General features: G+C 36.5%; 1 protein-coding gene across 1 annotated transcript in view; it reads left to right on the top strand.

Annotated features, from left to right (window-relative positions):
• The window catches only part of RALGAPA1 (Ral GTPase activating protein, alpha subunit 1 (catalytic)), a gene marked incomplete at its 5' end in the record, with an annotated part of 121,440 nt that overhangs the window by 45,024 nt on the left and 65,313 nt on the right, over window positions 1-11,103 (top strand). Inside the window, 8 exon segments of the mRNA XM_009587432.1 lie at window positions 1,429-1,581; window positions 3,125-3,318; window positions 3,444-3,542; window positions 3,651-3,806; window positions 5,284-5,412; window positions 6,391-6,516; window positions 7,777-7,835; window positions 10,914-11,022. Of these exon segments, the coding sequence (XP_009585727.1) occupies window positions 1,429-1,581; window positions 3,125-3,318; window positions 3,444-3,542; window positions 3,651-3,806; window positions 5,284-5,412; window positions 6,391-6,516; window positions 7,777-7,835; window positions 10,914-11,022 (1,025 nt within the window).

Below are 11,103 nucleotides of genomic sequence, written 5' to 3'. Positions count from 1 at the left end.
CCCTCTCTTTCCCTCTCTATCCCCTCTTCCTTGCTTTCTCCCCCTGCCCCGCTTCTTGCTCTTTCTCTTGATCTGCTTTCATCCATCCCCATTAATGAGCAGAATGGAAGAGAAGTAGGAAAAGATTTCTTTGAACATCTTTTAAGTGTGTATTTTACATTATTTTTCTGAGCATGTGGAAAACAAGTGATCAGTAGCAAAAGGAGAGTAACATTACCTGGTGAGTGAAACAGTAATCTGTGTGTGAAGTGGTAGTCCATCTCTCCTTCATAGAGGTGTTGATTTAAATTGATAGTAAAAGCTTCATTGCCTTTGCCATTTAAATGAGAGAGAGACCTTTGCAGTTTAACAATGTAATTAAGTTTGTTTACCACAATTTCTGTTCTGATAACACTGACATTTTCTGTCAAGTTCTTTAAACAATTTGTTCTCTTCACAAGAAAGAATACTTGGCAGCCAATAATTTGGGGAAAATTACTATTTTAAAAGACTCACTTTTTCATTGCTCTGAAGCTCAGTTTATCTCTAATACTGAACTTCACACATCATTATAATATTTTTAGGTCTTAGTTATGTTTAGCTAAGAGTTAAAATTAATAGGCTTGAAATCTTCCATTTTAACATGTGTAAGTATGTGGTGAATATCTGTTCTCTTTTTTTCTGCCATCTGACTGTTCTGACCGAACTCAGCTTTTTATAATGATCTTTAGGCAAATTCAGGAAGTGAAACTAAGGTAGTGCAGAAGAAAAGTACAAGTACCTGCTCCCTCTCCACAGATCTCTCAATAGAGGAGACCAAATAGTTGCCTGGAAAGGATGCTGCTCAGTGGTGATCGTGGAAAAATGCCTTTGCAGCACTGCCATTCAAACACGTGTATTTTCCCGTCTTAGAGGAAATAACATTACTCTAACTTTACAGAACTTTCCCTCCATATAGATTTTCTCAGCCCTATTGGCAGATAAACATCAAAAGTTGTCTGTTACTGGTTTGAGCTTTTATTTATAACTTAACTTGCATGCATTCATAAACCTGGAAAAGCAGTGTTCCAGGAAAATTTCTGCTTAAATGTTTTGCTGGAGAGAAATTTAGGTGAGAGAATGTGGAGAGATATTTGACTGGTTCAGAACACCGAAAGTGCTGCAGAACAAACACATTTAAAATTATTTGGACCTAAAATAGAGCTCTGTTAATCCCTTTACCTATCTGATTTTGATGTTCATCTCTCAGCTTTCCTGCATGTAATTAGTTTTCTTTTCAGAGCACCATTCACAGGGAGATCTGCTTACAGTTTTTATATCTTTTCTTGCCCAGGTTTGATATATAAAAGTTAGTTCAGTTTTCTTTTAATGCTATGTTTAGTCAACATTTCAGTAGCTCAAGAAAATAGAAAAGGCTTTTAAGGTAACTGTTAAAAATTGCATTTGCAGGCTCTGAAAGTGCTTCTCCAATCCAATCTGCTCTTGGATCCCGATCACAGACACCCTCTCCTGCCACTCTTCATGCAGATCATATTGAGCAGAAGGATCTGCAGCTGGATGAGAAGCTCCACCACTCTGTTTTACAGACGCCAGATGACCTAGGCAATATCTGGAATAGAAAATATAAACCTGTTCTGTCTTTCTTTCCAATGCCATATAGTGAAGTAGCTAGTATCACGTTAGTTGTAGACAATCCTGTACAAGGCTAGTTCATCTGCACTTTTAACATTATTTAATTACGGTGATTTAAAAGCAAACAAAAACCTTTTGCGTTTTATCTTGCATTTCATTGGAACTGTTAGCAGTGGATAATAGTCCACACATTTATAATTGTTCTTTTTGATGCTTAGAGTTGTGGCAGCTTAACCTAGTATGTGGCCCTGCCACAGACTGTTTTATCATTGATGTACCAGTAATAAGACATAATTTTAAAGTAATGTTAAAATTTCTTCTTGGAATATCGGTTGTTTCCCTTTTGTATTTAAACAAATGTATAATTACTTCCACTATCCTAGCTATTGAATTCTAGGATACATTCACTTTATAAATACGAAGTTCCCGTTTCTCCCATATTTGGTCTCATGGAAACAGAAGGGTGTCTGATGTGTATTTCAGACCCTTTTCCTTTAAGTAGCCTACTGATGGACAGCAGTAACATCATTTTGCTTTGTACTTTGAAATCTACAGGCTAGAAACCATTAGTGTCTCTATTACAGTGGTCCAGATCTTCAAAAGAAGAGGCTGTGTGATTAGGCTGAATTCAGATTTCATTTCGATTTTGTATGCCTGTAGGAGCTGCGAGATTTTCAGAAGATGTCAGCAAATTCTGATGCTGAGGTGTTTTGAAAATCTGCCCGAAAGGGACGGAAAGGAGATTCTGGATGCCTGCTGCTTTAAAACTGTGGCTCGTTAGCTAGTTTAGTGTGGTTGTTTAGCTAGTTAAGTGTGAACCGAGTAGACTTAAGCCATCGTAATGTATTGAAGTTTTCTTTGTATGGACAAACTAGATTAAACATCTTCCACCTAAAAAAGAACGTTCGTTTGTATAACACTGATGTGTAGAGAGAGCTAGGTGAGAGTTAGACCGTGGTCCTAGTTACTGAATGTTGCCTCTCCACTCATACAAATTTACTGCTTAAAGAACAGTAGCTAGAGACAAGTTTACTCTCACCTGTCTCTTCAATTTGCAATAAAACATATTCCTGGTAGATTCTAAGGAAAATCGTCTTTCTGTTTCATTGGGAAAAATGTAAAGTTGAAATGTAATTTTACTTGGGAGCAAGCAAGTGGAGTTCTGGAGATTCATTGACTCCAAAGAACGTAAGACAGCAATTACAAAAGGAGTGGCCTTACTAGGTCCATCAGACCAGTATAAGGCTCCAGAAGTGACCTTAAATGTTACTTATGGAAAGAATATAAGGAACAGAACAATTCTTCCTCTACAGAGTTTGAAAGTAGACATATAGTTAAACATTTCAAGTGTTGAGGTGGCTGAATGGGTAAGAAATATCTTGCTCTGAAAGCCTAATGTTTTTTTTTCCTTTTGGTTTTAAGAAATCTATGTATGTAATAGTTATATCAGAACTTTTCTTTCTCTGGAGGTAGGTCCCTGGTAGGTCACATATACTTTTTTCTTCCATTACAGAAACTAGTGAATTCCCCTCAGAATGTTGCAGTGTGATGGCTGGGGGAACGCTTACAGGATGGCATGCAGATGTTGCTACTGTGATGTGGAGGCGAATGCTAGGAATTTTGGGAGATGTCAACAGCATCATGGATCCAGAGATTCATGCTCAGGTTTTTGATTACCTGTGTGAACTGTGGCAGAATCTGGCCAAGGTAAAAGGACTGAACCTCTTCTCCAACCTGACCTGGTAGGGCAGGATTTTGAGAAGGAAAAAACCCACCACCTTATATATTTCCCTTAAATGTTTATCGTTTTGTTTTGTTTTGAATAATTGCAGATAAGAGACAATCTTGGTATTTCAACAGATAACCTAACTTCACCATCTCCACCAGTATTAATTCCACCACTGAGAATTCTAACACCATGGCTGTTCAAGGTAAATTTGAGCACTAAGCAGTGAAACAGAAATAAAAGTTCATGTAGTTGTAGAAGAGTGTTTAATGTATTTTTTTTATTTATGAATAATATTGTTCTGAAACTGTAGGCAACAATGCTGACTGATAAATACAAACAAGGAAAGCTACATGCTTATAAACTCATTTGTAAGACAATGAAGCGAAGACAAGATGTTTCTCCAAACAGGGATTTTTTAACTCATTTCTACAATATAATGCACTGTGGACTTCTTCATGTTGATCAAGTAAGTTTGTTTATGAAATTCAGGTTAATATAAATAGTATAACTAAAAATAAAATTGTTTTATCAAAAATACTGGATGGATTTTCAGCTGAGTAATTTAACTTTGTCTTTGAAAATGGTTATGTGACTGATCCTTTTTCTCAACTTTGATAAATGGCCCTCATGTTCTTGGTTGTAATTAGAAACGCTTTTTTTGTGGTCCATTTCAAGCAAATAAGGGGGCAGAAAAGGTACTCTCTCATTTTTTACTGATTGTATGTTACAGATTGAAGCATGCAAGAAAGAGAAGGAAGCAGATCTCTAAGGTCTACTGTTCTGTCTTGCTCCCTCATGCAACAGTTTAGCTAGTGGGAAAGTAAATTGTGCTCACTGCATTGGAGTAGTTTATTTCTACAGCAAGTACAGGAACGAGCAAACTGAGACATACTGAGTATAACTATCAGTGGGAGTAGATCTTTTTCGTAGCTTTTAATATGAACAGGTCTGAAAATCTTGTATGGCTTAAACACTCTTTTTAAAGGCTTGCATCACAAGTGTGGAAAAGTTGGTTTTGTGAACTTTTTTAAGGAGCAGTTAGAGACACAGGGAGATCAAAGGTTCAAACAACCCGGTTTTCATTAACTGGGCAAAATAGAACTAGTCCAAAATTATTCCACAGATGGCTATGGATAGGACAGATCTCCAGTTTTTGTCCTGTAACAACCAGTTTACACTGCTTTTCTTGCTGGGTTTCAAATCTTCCTATAACATATTGCTGTTTGTTGGATATCACTAGTATTGGAGAATTATTCAAAGGAGGGAAAGGGTTATTTTTTTGCCTATCTGTGAACTTGGGATGTTTTTAAATAATTAAAATATTTTATACTTTTTCCAATACTTTTGAAGAAATTGCATCATGTACGTTAATTCTGAAAACTGCCTCGCTAAGTCTACAAGAACGTAATATGCTGTGTTGAATAACTACATACCAGAAATGTTACAAAACTTTATTATAATTCTTTGTTTATATTTTGGTTCCATACGGATATATGTAAGAGGCTAATACCTTTTTTTAAAATTATAGTCAGGTGATACTTGTTGGAGAGGATTTAAGCATGTTGTTAAGAAGGTATAATAGCTGGTTATCTCACTATATCTCCTCTTTACATCTTTACACGAATGGTTAATCATTTATAGAACTATTAAAAGCTAAATGTAAATGAATGTAATATATGACCTGGTGTCAACCTCGTACAATAGTGTACAAGGTTAAATCGATATATAAAGTATACCACAGTTTACTTATATTAATATGAGTATACTTAAAGAATTTATCTTTTTATATTACTCTTCGCTCAGTAATGAGTGTTTTAATTGCCACAATGAATTTCTTTCTTGCTTTTTTACTTTCTACCTTTGGTAAATACCTGTCTTTTTTTCATTCATTGTTCATCTTGTTGATACTCTTCTTTTTCTTTTTTCCCTTTTCCTCCTGCAAGGATATTGTCAATACAATCATCAAGCACTGCTCTCCTCAGTTCTTTTCACTTGGCTTGCCTGGTGCCACCATGCTTATTATGGATTTCATTGTAGCCGCAGGAAGAGTGGCTGCTTCTTCTTTCCTCAATGTAAGTATTCATCAGTTCATTCTTATTTATGTGTAAGTGGAAAGGGTTTGAGAGAAAACTGAGCAGTATTTTTCCTTCACTAGGGTATTAACTTGTCCCCAGAAGTCAATGTAATGGTTAGCAAATACAGATACTGTCAGTGGTTTATTCTAGAACACTACACATGCAAGTCCTCTCCATAAAATATGTGAAGAATGCAAAAATTACTGTTGAAGCAGAGAATCTTCTTTTACTTCAGAGTTCTTGGAATTGTGACTGCCGTTTATCTGCGCTTTAAAATGTTTTAGAATAAATGTCCATTTTGACTGTACCTTCATTTTAAAAGTATATTTATTCCTCCACATCTCTGCTATGCAATGGCTTTGATGATCAGGCTTGAGAACTCAAATCTGCTAGTGTTTGCACTATTTGGATGTATTTCTGATATTGTTACCCAGGCAACTTCAGTCTTATATAGTAATACTGATACGATTATCTAGGTGCTGTTGGCCTTGCATGACTGTACTCTCTCAAAGGTCCCCAATGCTCCCCTCCAATTGTCTGTGAGTTTTGACTGTTTCTCACATCATTCCCCCTTTAACCAACTATGAAATCCAGCCTCCCTCAAGGTACTATCTGAAACCTGTCAGCTTCTTACACTGTTACTGTCATGTCCAGCAATGCCTTATGTCATGTCCAGTAGTTTTCCACATCCTGTTCAATTAGCTGAACCTAAGACACAAGCCTAGTTAGCAGCTCAGTCATTTGTCTGTAGTCCTAACAATTCCTCCACTTCTTTTTGGAAAGGGGAACATGGTGTGTGCATGAATAGCAATCCATGGGGCTGTGGTCTCGGTTTGCTCAGCTCTACAGAATTTGCAGAAGGAGAAAGGAAATAGCTATGTAGAGTTTCAGCTGTTCTCTTTTAAGGCAGCTAGAAATGTCATTTTCCTGATTGCAGTAAGAACATATATTTATCCTCACCTTTTTTTCTTTTAGGCACCAAGAGTGGAAGCACAAGTTCTTTTAGGATCTCTAGTCTGTTTTCCCAATTTATATCATGAACTACCAGCTCTTCACCCAAACATTCCTGACATTGCTGTGTCTCAGTTTACGGATGTTAAGGTAGGAATTTTAAGAATATTTGGATGGTATTCAGCTACCAAGTATATGTTTAATATGATGTTTTTCCAGGAAAAACTAACTAAAATTTTAAGATTCTAAAATTTTTCAGAAATAATTTCAAATAGATTATAAGGCTCAAGATACCATACAATCTTGTCAAACTTTATACTACTGAACATACTTTATAGTTGCTATTAACTTAATAATAAAGTGTTTTCATATGTTCGTAAAAGGAAATGATGTGTTATCTCACTGATGTGTTATCTCACCTTTTCAAGCCTACTCTCATTATGGCTATTTGCAGTCTCACAGCTTTAATCAGCTGAGATGAGAAGATTGAGAGGTTCAAGATAAATTAAATAACGTATTGAGAATTCACAACTGGTGAATTCTTCCTGTGTTCCTAGGGGCTTTAGAGAACCTCTGTACATCAGTATGTTCTTCTAGAGAAAAAGAAAAGATTAATAGAGACCTTACCCTCTCTATCATAACACGGAGTTGGGTAGTGTGCCAGTATACTGAAACCGGGCAGGGCTCAGTTTGTGTGTTTAATTGCTGTATGTGTCAGGTATGATTACTATGTCTAAGAGAGGCTCTCCGTAAGTTTCCAAACTGTTGCAGTTTAGAGAGAGATGATGGCTTGGAAGCTGCTTTACACCTTGCTCCCTTTTGGGGACTGATTTTTAATTCCTTCTTCCTCATTTCTATTGTATAATGGCTATTTACTTGAGCTTTATTGAGAGCAACCTACAGCTTTGGGAACATACCGCTGCAGTTGAGTCAAAATTCTTCTTGACATTATTCTTAAGGCACTGTAGTCACTTGTTCTGCAGCTGCTTCCAAAGACTTTTTAAATCAATATAATTTTGATGGGGAAAAAAATGTTTGTTTAAACCTGAAAATAATAGATTCTTTCTATAATACCCTTCAGCGCTATTCACAGAAGCTAGCTTGAGGGAGTCCTTTGGGTTTTTTTACCCTTGATATTTTGTGGAAATGTATTGGCAAGAATTGGATAAATGGCTAATCAGCAGAAATTAGGACAGTAACCTGTGGGATATTCTTGGTGTAGCACAATAATGAGCATCTGGAGCAGTCTAGAAGCTTGAAGTAGTAGTAAGCAAACAATTCATCTGACCACAAACCTAGAGACTCAGCTAAGCAACATGCCTCTGTGTGCTATAATAAAATTGTAATTTTCTGATGCCTCATGTGATGGAGTTACTGCTAAATCAGTGAATATTTTACTCTTTGTTTTAGGAACTCATAATTAAAACTGTGTTAAGTTCAGCAAGAGAGGAGCCATCTGGTCCTGCACGGTAGGTCATACAAAAAGAGCTTCTAAATTAATAGATTCTTTTCTTTATTATGCTGTTTTGAGGTGGGTATATTAGAGAGCTTAAAGTAAAAGTTTAGATGTATTTTATTCATGGTTTTCTTCACCACTATCAAAACTGTGGTCCACCATGTGAATTCGAAATTGTTTGTAAATAGAGATATTAAAAGAACAGACATCTTCTGTCAGACCAAAGGCTGGTCTAGCCCAGTATCCTTTCTCTGATAGTGGCTGATAGAAAAGGGTGTAAATATGGGTAAGAGTATAAGCTGTATGCTTTCCCAGCCTACCCTGGTGTTCAGATCAGGGATTTTCTGTACGAGAAGGCATTTTTTACTTTGATTAAGGACAAGATTATTTATGAGGGAGGTATGGTTATTTTTTATTAGACTACATGATTTAATTTGAAAAACAGAAATAATCCAAGCTATATGAGCCCTTCTTTACAGTATGGGAAAGAAGCAGAAAATAGTGAGCTAAGCATTAAACTGGGAATGATTGCTCTGATGCTTAAACCTAAGCATTTTCATCAAATAGAGAACTTCAGAGAGGATAGTTACCAGTTTTCTGTTTCTTAATTTGCTTAGGATTTTGTTCCTCCTTACCCATCCCAGAGGCTTTCAGTTATAGAGTCCTGCATATGGGATTGGAACAGGAATCTGTAATGCCTACCAAGGAAGAGCGCATTTGTCTGCCATACGTATTTGGGTGGAGTGTTTATATATGCTCAACTAATATATTGTCCCTTGATAAATGCAAAATACTAGAACTACATGCCTGAAAAATTTCATTGAACCTTAAAACGTTTTGCTGGAAAACCAAGTGCAGTTTTCATCAACCCACTTACCTGTTCTTTACTTGAGCTGGTAATCTCTCTCAACACGGGGGGGAGGAAGGAATGTTCTGAGATAATTTTCATTTCATTTTTCATGTTCTTTTACAAAACTGTATTCTAAAAGCGTAACACTCTCCATTTTGCTTTTGAAAAAGGTGGTTTAAATCCAGTTGTTTCAGAATATTATTACTGATCCAGTGGCACTGAAGCACACAGTATTAACATTTCCAGTTCTGGGAGTGTGGCTGGGAAAAGGAAGGGAACATCCTGCATGTCCCCATATCCCGTCTGGCTGTGAGGGTGTGTATAGAGGAGCAGATGCACATGTGCATGCCCAGCCTTTCAGAAAGCTGAGTTATGCTGCCCCGAAAAATGCAAAGTTGGACCACTGTGTGTAATAACATTAAATGAAGATTGAAAAGGAATACATTCCCAATGTCTCTTTGAGTTCCCTGTGCCCCTCTCATTCTTCTGGGAGAGAGCTGAGTATGTCTTTGTTGTGGGGATAATGATTTTTCCACAGCACCTGAAGCTTGACTGCCTCACTCCTCAGTGGCAGTTTATCCACTGTCTCTTTTGGGAATAACCTCTCTGATACCATCTGCTTCACAGCAGTACATAGTTCACCTGGGTTACTATCAGAGGTCATATTTAGTATCTGCATTACTATTTTGCCACGTCGTCTCAGCCACTGGTAGAGGCTTAGTTGTCTTTGCAGTTTCCTAGGAGAGAACTTAAATTTCTTGGAACTTAGGTACATAGCTTTGTATATCTCTAGCAAGTCTAAGTGCTGTTACTGTTACCCAAGCTATAAATCTCTATTCTTTATCTCTTCCACAGAGGCTCGATGTTTTGCATTTCATTACATACTTGACCCAACTGAGCTTCAGGGAAGTCAGTTATCTGAAATATGTTCTACTCTTAGATCTCCATCTATAAAGATTAATAACTGTATTAATCAAATTCCTCTCCTGCTGCTGACAGTTTGAAAAAGAAGTGATAGGTTGATGAACTCAGTGTTCATCTGTTCTTCTGCTTGTGCTGTTAAGGCTGCGATTCTTTAATAACAACATTGTGGCCACATAACTACACAGTTTTTCAGAGACTACTCTGAATAATGATAATGAAAATGGTGTTCTTGGTAGAAACCTCACAGACTCCTGGATATTTTGCACATCAGTATGTCATCAGATGTGGAATGGTTCTCAGTATCACGAAGAAAACTTTAAATAGTAACACGGATTTCTACTATCATGTAGAATTAATTCCAAAATGTGTTTTTGCTACCTATTAGCAGTTTCATGATTCTGTATAGCCTTAAAATCCTTTTTCTACACCACAGGCTTCATAGCCACTTCTGTTTCTGTTGCTGTTCTATCATATGATTTTTCCTTCCCAGATATAATGCTTTGCGGTTCCTGTGACCAGCTTTCATCTTGCCAATTTTGGACTCTTTTCCAATTTTATCCAGAGGATTTTGAATTCTGAAGTTGTTTCCAAAATACTTGCAGCCTCTGTTCTTGAAGATAATTACTAATGATTCAGAGATTGCTTAAGCTAGCTCCTTAACATTGCTGAACAAATTTCATCCATTTCTGCTGATTTGAACACATCTATCTAAATACTCTTTACCTTTACACTACACTTCTATTTCCTGATTTTAAATGAAGAAAGAACAACAAAAGTTGAAGTATTTAATCACAATATGTATACTGTCTCTAGCATTCATTTACCCCTCAGCTATTCATCTTTGTTTATTGTCAATCTAAAAAAATGTAAATATCTGTGAATGAATAACATTCTCCTCTCTTGTCTCTGTGTCCCGGAAGCTCTAAACAAATATGAGCAAACTCTCATGTTGCGGAGGAGGAACCTCCCACCACAATTTTTACTTTGTCTTAAGAAAATATATATATATTAATTTCCCATACATTGATTTCAGGTAGTATTTTTAATCCAAAAAGCACATAGAGATGCAGGAGTTCTTGATGTCTTTTGGATTTTTCAGTTGCCCAGAAGGGTGCTTCCTTTGTCCTTCACCAGTGTCCTTGGGATTTCTTTCTCATTTCTAAATAAGTTACAGCATTATAAAGGTTTTTGTGTAGTTCATTTTGAAATATTGAAAACATCTTTATTAGATTTTAGGAAGACATACCGTGAATCATAAAAATTGCACATTCTTGTAGTATGTTTCTCAACAACCTGTCCTCCAATATTGTTTTGCAGATGTGTTGCTCTTTGCAGCCTTGGTATTTGGATCTGTGAGGAGCTAGTTCATGAATCACATCATCCTCAGATCAAGGAAGCATTGAATGTGATCTGTGTTTCTTTAAAGGTGAGAGACTAACACTTTTACAATGTTTATTGCCTTTATGTGTAAAGATACTTTGCCTTTTCAAAGTCATGATCACATTTT

This window comes from Fulmarus glacialis, unplaced genomic scaffold, assembly GCF_000690835.1.
Source record: "Fulmarus glacialis isolate BGI_N327 unplaced genomic scaffold, ASM69083v1 scaffold10161, whole genome shotgun sequence".
Lineage (NCBI taxonomy): Eukaryota > Metazoa > Chordata > Aves > Procellariiformes > Procellariidae > Fulmarus > Fulmarus glacialis.
This window is presented reverse-complemented; position numbering and strand designations above follow the sequence as displayed.